Source organism: Pelophylax lessonae, assembly GCF_965119305.1.
Source record: "Pelophylax lessonae genome assembly, chromosome: 9".
NCBI lineage: Eukaryota > Metazoa > Chordata > Amphibia > Anura > Ranidae > Pelophylax > Pelophylax lessonae.
Genome location: NC_138776.1, coordinates 101,822,245 through 101,837,018, shown reverse-complemented (window position 1 = coordinate 101,837,018; position 14,774 = coordinate 101,822,245). Strand labels below are relative to the sequence as shown.

Below are 14,774 nucleotides of genomic sequence, written 5' to 3'. Positions count from 1 at the left end.
GGGACATTAACCATTAAGATTGGAAATACAGATGTGTCAGTGTTGATTGACTCTGGAGCTACATGCAATGTTATGGACTTGGCTTCTTGGCACAGTCTTAATGGCAGAGAAAATCACCTTAAATTGTGTAACACCACTAAACAGATTTATACTTATGGCTCCAGTACACCACTGCAACTTAAAGGCAAATTTTATACCTCTGTTCAAACACATGAGACTGGTCCTCCATTGCAGACCGAATTCTATGTTGTAGATGGCACAGGGTCGCCTCTGCTTGGTCGTCAAACCGCAATGGCACTAGGGGTGTTACAGATTGGCCGTGATGTAGGCAGCGCAAGAGTGAATATGGTGTCTCCTGCTATTTCTGCATTGAAAGAGGAATTTAAAGATTGCTTCTCTGGGTTTGGAAAATTAAAGGATTTTCAGTTGGAGCTTCACATTGATCCACATGTAAAGCCTATTGCACAGCCAGTACGCAGACTTCCTTATAGCCTGAGATCACCTGTTGAGCAGAAACTGGCAGAGCTGCTAGACCTTGACATTATTGAACCTGTGGAAGGGCCCACTCCGTGGGTATCGCCGTTAGTTGTTGTACCAAAGGGCACAGATATTCGGATTTGTGTGGACATGAGATGTGCTAACCAAGCTGTGCAGAGAGAGAGACATCCAATTCCCACTATTGAAGATGTTCTGCATGCAATGAATGGGGCAAGTGTCTTCAGTAAACTGGATTTGAAATGGGGTTATCATCAGATTGAATTGACCCCAGCATCTAGAGTCATCACTACATTTGCAAGCCATAAAGGTCTTTTTAGATACAAGAGGTTGATGTTTGGCGTATCGTCCGCACCGGAGGCCTATCAACATGTGATTCAGCAAGTGCTACATGGTTGTGAAGGCACGCATAACATTTCTGATGATATAATTGTGTGGGGAACAAACACACAGGAGCACGACGAACGTCTCCGTGCAGTGCTAAATCGCTTGAAGGAGAAAGGGTTAACATTAAATGAGAAGAAATGCACATTTCAAATGAATAAAATGACTTTTATGGGCCATGTGCTGTCTGACAGGGGCATTGGTCCAGAGGACTGTAAAATTAAAGCTGTGTCTGATGCCAGAAATCCTGAAAACCCTGCAGAAGTACGCAGTTTTCTTGGGCTAGTGAATTACTACGCCAAGTTTATTCCAGATATGGCGACTGTCAGTGAACCTTTGAGAGTGTTGACTCGCAAAGCAGTCCCGTGGAAGTGGGGCTTTTTGGAACAAGGTGCATTTGATGAACTTAAGAGACGGCTGACTTGCGCCACAACTTTGGCTTATTTCAATCCTACTGCACACACCCAAGTTATTGTCGATGCTAGCCCTGTGGGGTTAGGCGCCATCTTGGTTCAGAGACAATGCACAGGCGATTACAGGCCTATTCAGTATGCAAGCAGATCCCTCACTGATGTAGAGAGACGTTATTCTCAGACCGAGAAAGAAGCTTTGGCTGTTGTTTGGGGATGTGAAAGGTTTCACACCTATCTCTACGGCCTTGATTTTGAAATCATCACAGACCACAAGCCTCTGGAAGTGATATATTCGCCACGCTCAAAACCATCCGCCAGAATTGAGAGATGGGTTCTCAGATTGTTACCATATCGCTTTACAGTGCGGTACAGACCTGGACCGACTAATGCGGCAGATGCACTTTCCAGATTGCCTCAGTCTTCTGCACCTGTTCATAACCTGGCAGAAGAGTACATTCGTTTTGTGGCTACTAACGCCATGCCTCAGGCATTGACACCGCGGGAGGTTGAAGAATTGTCATCTGTGGATCCGGAAATTGCTCGGTTGAGAAAATGTGTAAGACAAGGGGTTTGGGTGGATTGTGACCCAAGCTATCACAGAATCAAACAAGAGCTGAGTATTGCAGGACAACTAGTTCTACGTGGCAATCGTATTGTGATGCCTAAAGATTTACGGAAACGTACATTACATTTAGCCCATGAGGGCCATCAAGGCATTGTACGCACCAAACAAAGATTACGTGAGAAAGTCTGGTGGCCAGGAATTGACAAGGATGTGGAACGTTTGGTTTCTTCATGTCGAGCATGTCAGTTGGTGGGCAGCAAACCTAAACCAGAACCAGTAACTCACACTGTTCTACCTGAGGGACCATGGGAAGATTTAGCCATTGATCTGTGCGACATTCCATCTGGACACCATCTTTTGGTTGTTGTGGACTATTATTCAAGGTGGCAAGAGGTGGTAGTTCTCACTAAAGCTACATCATCAACTGTAATTGAGGGGTTGGAGAGCATTTTTGCATCTCATGGCTTGCCTAAACAGATTGTGAGTGATAATGGTGCCCAATTTACTTCTCAGGAATTTCAGGATTATCTGAAATCAAATGCTATTGAACATCATCGTACAACTCCATACTGGCCACAGGCTAACGGGGAAGTGGAACGCCAGAATCGAACCTTGCTGAAAGCTTTGCGGATTGCTCATTTAGAGAGAAGAGACTGGAAAAAGGAACTGTGGCGTTTTCTTTTGGCTTATCGCACAACTCCGCATACTGTCACTGGCGTTAGTCCTGCGGAACTTCTTTGTAGTCGCAAATTCAGGACAAAATTGCCAGATATTGGGGGTCCTCCTACAAGTCAGAAACCCTTTCGGCATATTGATGAGGAAAGGAAGATCCGGGCTGAACAGTATGCAAACCACCGCCGCCATTGTCAACCTAGTGGCCTTCAACAGGGTGATAAGGTGTTGCTTCAAAGTGATCGGTTTAACAAACTGGCTCCGTCCTTTGAACCTGAGCCTTATGTTGTAAAGGAGAAAAGAGGTACTCAAGTGGTTTTAGAGGATTTAGATGGACACACAAAAGTGCGTAATTCCTCATTTGTGAAGAAATTTATTGAGTCAGAAGGTCAAGTATCGGAAGATGGCGAACAGGCAAAGAGTAGTGATGATACTGCCAGTGATCCAGACTTCAATCCACAACCATCCACATCGGAATGGCCAAGAGAGAAACGAGCAACAAATCCACCGGCCTACCTTAAGGACTATGTGTATAGTCAGGAGTTTATAGGTTAAATTTTTAGTTGTTCATCCATGCATTTTGTTAATCTTATTAATACGTTGTGCATGTTATGTTTTATTCAAAGAGAGGAGGGAATGTAGTATGGTAAGCAACGGGTTAAGTTGCTGTCTGCAAAATGTTACAATTATGTATATGTCTGGGAGCTGGGTGTGGCTGAAGTTTAGTTGCATGCTGATGTGCAGTGAATAAAGAAGCAACCTGTACAGGCTGTCTGTGTTAATACACTACAGGAGGCTACAATATAAGTGGAACTATACTAACTTTTGGAAGAAAAACTGCAATTATTTCGGACTTTATATAGACTGACTAGGTTGATAACAGTGTTTGGCAATGCCCATATAGACAAAGGAGATGGCTGCACATCCAGCATTAAAAGTCCATATTTATTAAAAAATCATTAAAAACATGGATGAGGCATGCACATGTAGCTCTTAGGAAAGACAGCAAACGCGTTTCACACTCCTGTGCCTAATCATTGCTGCAGTCCTTTGTCTATATGCTATCCCTCGGTCACGGACCATGCTGGCACCCAGCACTTTACAGCAGTACAAGATTCCCACTAGGTTACCTTCGGGAGTGGTGCACCCTCTCTGCTTTCCCTGTTTAGCAGTAGCTATACTGGCCTAAAATATTGTTTACAATTCTTTAAAGCTATTGAATTTTTGACATATTTGTTTAATGAAAAATACACTATTGGGATGCGGCAACCAGAGTAATTCTAGTGCGGGTTCCCACATTGTGTCTCCCTCACAGGCAGTTCACACTGCCCTCTACGAATCGCTTTGGGTATCAGTACAAAGGTAATGACACCCCCCAGATCAGCTCGCAGATCGAATTTGGACAGGAATCAGATGGCATAGGTGTGAACACCCATGCGATCTAATTCCAGTGTGGGAAAAAAAGGTTCCTGCAGCATTTTCATGTGAATGCAATGCAAGTTCAGCCATACAAACTGTATGGCTGAATTCGCATTACACAGACATCGCATGTGATCAGCACAGCAATGCGGTGTGATTTACATGCAATGCCTGTGTTCACAATAGTGTGAACCCAGGCTAAATATTGACAAATACTCTGTAGTTAAATATTAATGTGAAAGCATGTTAACAGATTTGTAAGTAAGGATACATAAAGAACAGCAGGAAAGCTGAATATTTACCTTTCCTGGTTTTCATCAGTGCTGTCCGTCTCTGTTGAAGGGGAGCATCAACCAAAAAATGTTATATAACCAAATCCCTTTTATTTAACAATGCTTTTACCTTGCACTACAGGAAACAGTGCGTTGTGACACGTTGCAGAAAGTTGGAACGTACTGTGTGATCAAAAATTTAATTTATTTCAGTAATTCAATTCAAAAGTGAAACTCATAAATTTTATATAGATGCATTAAACACAGAGTGATCTATTTCAAGCATTTCTTTCTTTTAATTTTGATGATTATGGCTTACAGATAGTGAAAACCAAAAATTCAGTATCTATGAAAATTATAATATTGTGAAAAAGCCTAATTTTGTAGACTCATGGTGTCACACTCTAATAAGCTAATTAACTCAAAACAAGCAACAGGGATAACAGCAGCCTTGAGAGGAGTGTGAAGCAAAGGCCATTCAAGAATTTTGGGGGAGATTCACAAGGAGTGGACTATGGCTGGTGTCAGTGCTTCAAGAGCCACCACACACAGACAAATTCAGGACATGGGCTACAGCTGTCGCATTCTTTGTGTCAAGCCACTCCTGAACCAGAGACTACGTCAGAAGCGTCCCACCTGGGCTAAGGTTAAAAAGGACTGGACTGTTGTCCTCTTTTCGAATGAAAGTACATTTTTCATTTTATTTGGAAATCAAGGTCCCAGAGTCTGGAGGAGGAGTGGAGAGGCACAGAATCTAAGTTGCATGAGGTCCAGTATGAAGTTTTTACAGTCAGTGATGATTTTGGTAGTCATGCCATCTGCTGGTATTGGTCCACTGTTATTTCAAGTACAAAGCCAGTGCAGCCCTCTACCTGGAAATTCTAGGGCACTTCATGCTTCCCTCTGCTGATGAGCTTTATGGAGATGCTGATTTCATTTTCCAGCGGGACATGGCACCTGACCAAAAGTACCAATATTTGGTTTAGAAACATAGAAACATAGAATGTGTCGGCAGATAAGAACAATTTGGCCCATCTAGTCTGCCCAATATATCTGAATCCTATGAATAGTCCCTGGCCCTATCTTATATGAAGGATAGCCTTATGCCTATTCCATGCATGCTTAAACTCCTTCACTGTATTTGCAGCTACCACTTCTGCAGGAAGGTTATTCCATGCATCCACTACTCTCTCAGTAAAGTAATACTTCCTCATATTACTTTTAAACCTTTGCCCCTCTAATTTAAAACTGTGTCCTCTTGTGGTAGTTTTTCTTCTTTTAAATATGCTCTCCTCCTTTACCGAGTTGATTCCCTTTATGTATTTAAAAGTTTCTATCATATTCCCTCTGTCTCTTCTTTCTTCCAAGCTATACATGTTAAGGTCCTTTAACCTTTCCTGGTAAGTTTTTTCCTGTAATCCATGTACTAGTTTAGTAGCTCTTCTCTGAACTCTCTCTAGAGTATCTATATCCTTCTGGAGATATGGCCTCCAGTACTGCGCACAATACTCCAAGTGAGGTCTCACCAGTGTTCTGTACAGCGGCATAAGCACTTCTCTCTTTCTACTGCTTATACCTCTCCCTATACATCCAAGCATTCTGCTGGCATTTCGTGCTGCTCTATTACATTGTCTTCCCACCTTTAAGTCTTCTGAAATAATTACTCCTATGCCACACTGCATTGATGCAGTAATTCATGCAAAAGGAGCCCCGATCAAGTATTGAGTGCATACTATACTGTACATGGACATACTTTTCAGTAAGCCAACATTTCTGGATTAAAAATCTTTTTTTTTTTTTTTTTATTGGTCTTATGTAATATTCAGATTTTCCAAGATACTCAATTAAAGCCATAATCATCAAAATTAAAAGAAAGAAATGCTTGAAATATATCACTCTGTGTGTAATGAATCTATATAATATATGAGTTTCACTTTTGAATTGAATTACTGAAATAAATTACCTTTTTTTTCTAATTTCTTGAGATGCACGTGTGTGTGTGTGTGTGTGTGTGTGTGTGTATGTGTGTATATATGTACTGTATGTATATATATATATATATATATATATATATATATACACACACACACAGTATATGTATACACATACTGTATATAGTCCTTTATTTTTGACCCTGCTCCTGCTATTAGGATGAAAGCAGCCTTCTTCCTCACATAACAGCAGCTTCTCACCCAGAGGCTCCACCCTGGGCTGGAGAAGCTGAGATTTTATAGAGATGGCCATTGAGATCTTCAGATCTCACCTTCTTAAACCAGCCATCTCTGTAAAAGAGAATGACAGAAGGGTGTGTCCTGTGATGCTGTGATAAGAAGTGAAGAACATGTTCTCCACTCCTCATCTCAGCTTCATAAACTGGCACACATGACATCAGCCAAGTTCTTCAGGGGCTCAGCTTTTCTCTCTTTCATAAATAGACCCGGGCCCTCTTCCCTTTTTCAGCACACAGAACTGGAGAGTCGGACCCAAGAAATCCCGCCAAGGAAAACCCAGGAAATGTAGTTAACTTCTAAAGTTTCTGCTGGGGCAGCATTAACCACTACCTGCCTACACACTGATCATGTCAACAAGTCCTAAATATTCACCCTATGTCAAGGGGTCTGTGGTAGTGAGCCCTTGTAGTTTGCCAGCTCCCCAGGGTGTGGAGTCTAAGCCCCAGCCTGCTTCTTCAGCAGAGCCCCTGATGGTGGGGATGGACTTGCAGCAAGCTGGAACCAGGTCACAGCCCCCAGGTAGACCCAGCTGAGGATGTGGAGACCACTGGCTTGTGCAGAGTACAACCAGCAGATGAAAGGATATCCAGGAGACAAGCCGAGGTCAGAGCAGGTAGCAAACAAACACAGACTGTAAACAAAGCCAGAGTTGATACACGGTTAATCAGACACAGGAGCCAAGGGGTATGCAAATGGGAGCTCAGAGAACTTTGAAGTTGCTCAGGCAAGTAGCACTGCACTGAGCATGTCTATATATTGGGAAACAAACAGGGAGGTGACCCAGGAAGTAATAGAAGGGAAAATTACATAAACCCACAGTGGAGCAGGCGATGCCCATAGGTGAACAGAGAAGCCAAACACCACATGTGAAATAGAGTCACAGATCTAACAGAACCCTGCAGCAAGGAGGTAAGGACTTCACAAACAATCTGCAGGCTAAACCGTGACACCCTAATTATAATTGAATTATAAATAGTTATTACTGCAACATACTGTAGTTTGACTATTACAAGCAAAGTTGACTGTTAAAAATTACTAAATCAAGAAAAAAACTGAAATGATTCACAAAATTGTTCTAATAATGTTTTCCTTTTTACAGCATCATGATAGAAAATGGGGATAAGTGCAGCGACCTCTCAAGAGATGGTTTTAATCCACATATTCTTTGCCCAACGTCCCGAGTTCAACAAGAAGGAAAACAAGAGACTTCCATGGCTCAAGAGAGTATTGGTACAACTATGAAGCATCAAATAAGAACTGAGACTGACATTGATATTACAGCACAGATGTTGCCTTCTGGGGGAACTCAAAGCCATGTTCATGTGGTTAGAACAGCAATTAGTGAAACCTCAGCTCAACAGCCCACAAATGTTGGCCAACAAACCAGCAAACTTCATAATTTAATAGAGCATCAACCAATCTCTTCTGCACCATCACACGGCGAATATATAGGTGACAGTGGTATAGGGGACTCTGAACTTCAAATAGACAATACCACTGATCTTTATAGTGATTTGGAAACACCACAGCTAAATATACTGAAGCAAAATTTGAAAATCAGTGAAAATGATATGAAAAATGAAGATTTAAGTGATTTGTTTATGAGCACACCAGAACAATGTCAACTTAAAAAATGTGATCCTACAGAAGAAATGAAATGTACGTGTGAAAGACACTCTGATCCACAACTTTTTAATGCACAAAGTCCTTATATTTTAAATTTGAATGTCAAAGATTGTGTCTCAGACAAATTGTATAATGCATCTTCTCTGGGTAAAGTATGGCATGTGCCAAGATCTTGTCTGCCTGGGAATAGCTGCAAGGGTATGCCAACCTGTGGCACAGAATGTGTGGGAAAATGCTGTGGTGAAATCCTTAGTGAAAATCTTGTGACATCAAAACCTTCAGGAACTTTATGTGGTCCATTCGGGCACCCAATAAATTCATCTATGCAAACAATGTCAGTTTTCACCTTACTTGAACAGAAAATTAATCTCCAATGCCCTACACTCACTAAAGATCATAATTCTTTTGATAGTGAATGTAAAGAAGGATCTGAAAGTCAGAAGGATCTTGATTGTGATTTAGTAAAAGGCTATTGCACAAAAATAAAGCAATGTGAAGAAGATGAAATATATTCTTTTGCAGAAAAAGGACAACAGAACCAACCTCCATTCATTAATGTAAATAAGGGCATACACAATATGGGCTTTAAAAACATGGACACTACACATGTGGAAACATGTTCTAAGGAAACAGGTGTTACACTTGGAAGGCTAACAGCACAGTTAGGCATATCCAGTGGTGCAGACACTAAAAACAGTAACAGCATTACTCCTGTAAAACCAGCATTCCTTAAAGACGGTGAGCTACAGGACCATATAACATCTGTATTTACAATTCAAACCAAGGGCACTGAAAAAAGCACATTTTCAGATATGTGTTCTCAGCTGGAAGATATAAAGGAGATATCAAACATAAAATCTGTGCTTTGTCATAGTCCATCCAATATGGGGACAAACACACTATTGGAGATTCAAACTTCTGTGTATACGAGAAACTCAACAGCAATGAACAATTCTATCAAGACATTCGAACACAATGATGCTTCTAGTGGTGTAATGAATGCAGAACATCACAGCGATATTAAACCTTCTAAACTAAGGCAGAAACCTTGTTTTAGAGACACCGGGCAACAGAATATTTGTTTCTCGGAATGTACTAGACTAATTAGATGCCAACATTTGATTCATGAGGTAGACACTGAGTGCTTAGCTGAAAAGGAAACAACCAAGCCTTATCCTAAAGATTCAGAGATGTGGAGCTTTAATATACAAGAAGAGTTAGGTGAAAAGGAAGTGACACCTATTAGCATTTTACTGGAAAAAGAAATGAATGCCACAGGTCTTTCTTCACATTCTTCATTCCAAGGCAACAATACATTTGCTGATCCATTGTACCAGAAAACAACCTTTTCTAATGATCCAATTTTGCAGAGCAAATTCTGCACTACTGATATGACCAACCAGAGCACAGCCCCCACCCATACAAAATTCAAGATTCCAATCTATCAGAGTAAAACTTCCTCTTCTGAGCCATTCAGCTGGAGCATAACATTCTCTCCTGACCCACCCTATCACAACCCAGCTTCATGTTTTGATCCACACTATCACGGAGTAGTCCGTTCTTCTGAGCCAGTTTACTGCAGTACAACCTACACTCCTGATCCAGTCAACCAAAGCACAATCTCTTCTGAAACACCATTCCAAAGCCTACTTTCTGCTGATCCTCCCTACCATAGCACAGCCTCCTATGATTATCCACCATACCAGAGAACAAGCTCCTCTGCTGAACACAGCACATTTTCCATTCCTGATGCAGCCAACAATAACACAACATCTTCTACAGTTCAATCCTACCAGAGCACAGACTTCTCTCAAGATGCATCCTACCAGAACAAAGCTTCTTCTAAACCAGTTTACCAGAACATGACCGCCTCTGATGGTTTGCCATACCAGAGCAAACCCCCCTCTGATAATGCACCATACCAGAGCACCACATCCTCTGGTGATCCACACTATCAGAGCACAACCTCATTTGATCATTTGCCGCATCAGAACACAACATACTCTGCTAATCCACACTACCAGAGTGCAGCTTTCCCTCCTGATCTAGTCAATAACTGCAAAGCCTTTGGTCCTGGTGCATCTTACCAAAGCACAGACTTCTCCACTTACCCATGCTACCAAAGCAAAACTTCGTTGGATCCAACTTACCAAAACATGACCTCCTCTAATGATCCACCACACCATGGCATAAATTCCTCCTATGATCCACCCCATCTAAGCACATCCCCCTCTGATGACCCACCACACCAGAGTACAACCTCCTCTGATAATCCACAACACCAGAGCACAACCAACTCTGATGATCCTCCATACCAGAGCACAACCTCCTTTGATGATACACCACACCAGAGCACAACCCCCTCAGATGATTCACAGCATCAGAGCACAACCTCCTCCAATGATCCTCCATACCGGAGCACAACCTCTTCTGATGATCCCTCACACCATATCACAGACTCCTTTTTTTATTCCCACTGCCAGAGCATAACTTCTTCTCTTAATACAGCCAATGATAGGGCAAGGCTCTCCACTGATACATCCTACTGCAGTCCAACTTTTTTGGATCCAACTTACCAGAACATGACCTCCTCTGGTGATCTAGCATACCAGAGCACAATATCGTCTAATGAGCCCATACACCAGAGCACAACCTCCCTTAATGATCAACCGCACCAGTGCACAACCTGCTCTGATGATCCACCACACCACAGCATAACTTCCTCCAATGATCCTCCCCATCTGAGTACATCCCTTTCTGATGACCCACCACACCAAAGTACAACCTCCTCTGATAATCCACTACACCAGAGCACAACCAACTCTGATGATCCTCCATACCAGAGCACAACCTCCTCTGATGATACACCACACCAGAGCACCACCCCCTCAGATGATCCACAGCACCAGAGCACAACCTCCTCCAATGATCCTCTACATCAAAGCACAACCTCTTCTGATGATCCTTCACACCATATCACAAGCTCCTTTTTTTATTCCCACTGCCAGAGCACAACTTTCTCTCCTAATCCAGCCAATAATAGGGCAAAGCTCTCTACTGACCCATCCAACCACAGCACAACCTTTTTGGATCCAACTTACCAAAACATAACCTCCTCTGGTGATCTAGCAAACCAAAGCACAATATCCTCTGATGATCCCATACCCCAGATCACAGCCTCCTCTATTGATCCTCCACACCAGAGAGCAACTTCCTTTGATGATTTTCCACACCAGAGCACAACCTCCTTTGAGGATCAACCGCACCAGTGCACAACCTCTTCTGATGAACCAACACACCAGAGCACAGGCTCCTCTCTTGAATACCACTACCAGAGCCAAGCTTCCTCTCTTGATCCAGCCAATGATAGGACAAACTTCTCTACTAATCCATTCTACCAGATCAAAGCCTCCTCTGATGATCCAACTTACCAAAACATTACCTCCTTCAATTATCCACCACGCCAGAGCACAGCCACCGCGGATGATCCACCACGCCAGTACACAACCTCCTTTGATGATCAACCATATCAGTGCACAACTTCCTCTGATGATCCACCACACCAGAGCACAGGCTTCTCTCTTGATTCCAACTGCCGGATCCCTGCTTCCTCTTCTGATCTGAGCAATTATAGGACAAACTTTTCTGCTGCCTCGTTCTACCAGAACACAATCTCCTCTGATAAACCACCCCACCAGAGCGAAATCCAATCTGAAGGTTCTCCACACCAGAGCACAACCTTCTCTGATGATACACAACACCAGAAAAAAAACTCCTTTTATGATCCACTACATGGGATCGCAGGCTTTTTTTTAAATTACCCAGCTTCCTCTCCTGATCAAGCCAATCATAGGCCAATCTTCTCTACTGACCCATCCTACCAGAGCACAATTTCTTCTGATCCATTGCAAAAGAACATGACTTCCTCTAAAGATTTGCCATACCTGGGCACAACCTCATCTTATGATCCACCATACCAGATCACAGGATCCTCCCTTGATTCTTATTACCAGAATCCAGCTTTCTCTCTTGAGTCAGCCAATATTAGAACAAACGTTTCTACTGATCCACCCTGCCAGAGTAAACTCTCCTGTGATATTCCACCACACCATAGCTCAATCTCCTCTGACGAACCACCACACCAGAGTACAACCTCCTCTGATGATTCTCCACGCCAGATCACAAGCTCTTCTGATTCTGACTACCAGAGCACAGCTTCCTCTCCTGATCAAGCCAACGATGGAACAAACGTTTCCACTGACCCATCCTACCAGGGCACAACGTCTTCTAATCCAATTTACCAAAACATGACCTCCTTTGATGACTTGCCATACCAGAGCACAACTTCCTCTGAAGATCTGCCACACCAAATTACTAGTGTCTCTGCTGATTCAATTTGCCAGACTACAATCTCCTGTCCTAAGCTACCCTACCAGAGCACAGCATCCTCTCCTGATCCAGCCAGTGATAGTATAAACTCCTTTCCTGATCCATTCTACCATAGTACTGACTTCTCTTCTTATCCACCATACCAAAGCACTACTTATTCTAATCCACCATACCAGAGCATGTCCACCTTTGCTGATTCTCCGTGCCAAAGCGTAACCTCTTTTCCTGATCAACCCGACGAAGTCACAAGCTCTATACTAAAATCAACTTTTCCATCCAATAATACCTCTCAATCTGGTCAAAGAGAAAACATTTACTTTGATCTAAGTAGCCAGGGCTTTTGTACTAACACTGTTAAAGGTAATCTACGCACAGGTTCCTCTCCTGATGTATCTTATAATTGCACATCAGACTCTTCTGTTCCATCAAGTCTGTGCCGTGCTCTGACAACACACTTTCCAAATTCTTCAGATTTTAATCTATTAGGAAAACCAATACAAGATGAATATGGAGCTTTAATCAAGAAGAATGATGATGCATTCCTAGAAGAATTAAGAAGAATATTTTTAGATTGCCAAGGTCAAGGATTAACAATTTTAGATTCAGGGATTGTCTTAACAAAAAATGTGACTGTGGACAACAGCGCTGCTCTCGTTGCTCTGGTGAGTTCTCTTTATGAAATTCAGATGGTAATGCAAAGTTAAGTTAACTGAAAATATTTTGGGACACCAAATAAAATCCAAAAGAGCCCCAATACATTTTTACTTAATTATAATTTATGTACCAACATTCTTACAATGCAAAGCAACAAGATAAAACCAAATTTTATGGTGTTTCAACAGAGCACTGAATAAAAATATAAGACAAGATCATGTGATCCAAGGCTGAAATGTAAACATAACTACAAATTCTTAAAATATATTATAAATTAATTCTACCACCGAGAAACATTACCCATATGCGTATTAAAGAACAATACACTAGTACATACACTGGATTGATTTAATAAAGGCAAATACAGGGAGTTCAGAATTATTAGGCAAATGAGTATTTTTGAGGATTCATTTTATTATTGAACAACAACCATGTTCTCAATGAACCCAAAAAACTCATTAATATCAAAGCTGACTATTTTTGGAAGTAGTTTTTAGTTTGTTTTTAGTTTTAGCTATTTTAAGGGGATATCTGTGTGTGCAGGTGACTATTACTGTGCATAATTATTAGGCAACTTAACAAAAATCAAATATACAGTATACCCATTTCAATTATTTATTTTTACCAGTGAAACCAATATAACATCTCAACATTCACAAATATACATTTCTGACATTCAAAAACAAAACAAAAACAAATCAGTGACCAATATAGCCACCTTTCTTTGCAAGGACACTCAAAAGCCTGCCATCCATGGATTCTGTCAGTGTTTTGATCTGTTCACCATCAACATTGCGTGCAGCAGCAACCACAGCCTCCCAGACACTGTTCAGAGAGGTGTACTGTTTTCCCTCCTTGTAAATCTCACATTTGATGATGGACCACAGGTTCTCAATGGGGTTCAGATCAGGTGAACAAGGAGGCATGTCATTAGCTTTTCTTCTTTTATACCCTTTCTTGCCAGCCACGCTGTGGAGTACTTGGACGCGTGTGATGGAGCATTGTCCTGCATGAAAATCATGTTTTTCTTGAAGGATGCAGACTTCTTCCTGTACCACTGCTTGAAGAAGGTGTCTTCCAGAAACTGGCAGTAGGACTGGGAGTTGAGCTTGACTCCATCCTCAACCCGAAAAGGCCCCACAAGCTCATCTTTGATGATACCAGCCCAAACCAGTACTCCACCTCCACCTTGCTGGCGTCTGAGTCGGACTGGAGCTCTCTGCCCTTTACCAATCCAGCCACGGGCCCATCCATCTGGCCCATCAAGACTCACTCTCATTTCATCAGTCCATAAAACCTTTGAAAAATCAGTCTTGAGATATTTCTTGGCCCAGTCTTGACGTTTCAGCTTGTGTGTCTTGTTCAGTGGTGGTCGTCTTTCAGCCTTTCTTACCTTGGCCATGTCTCTGAGTATTGCACACCTTGTGCTTTTGGGCACTCCAGTGATGTTGCAGCTCTGAAATATGGCCAAACTGGTGGCAAGTGGCATCTTGGCAGCTGCACGCTTGACTTTTCTCAGTTCATGGGCTGTTATTTTGCGCCTTGGTTTTTCCACAAGCTTCTTGCGACCCTGTTGACTATTTTGAATGAAATGCTTGATTGTTCGATGATCACGCTTCAGAAGCTTTGCAATTTTAAGAGTGCTGCATCCCTC

At 42.1% G+C, this 14,774-nt stretch overlaps 1 protein-coding gene across 1 annotated transcript in view; it reads left to right on the top strand.

The window, feature by feature from the left end:
• The window catches only part of LOC309564242 (uncharacterized protein), an 82,671-nt gene that overhangs the window by 17,848 nt on the left and 50,049 nt on the right, over nt 1-14,774 (top strand). Inside the window, exon 3 of the mRNA XM_082268868.1 lies at nt 7,551-13,128. Coding sequence (XP_082124994.1) covers nt 7,551-13,128 — 5,578 coding nt within the window. The remainder of the gene's footprint in view (nt 1-7,550; nt 13,129-14,774) is intronic.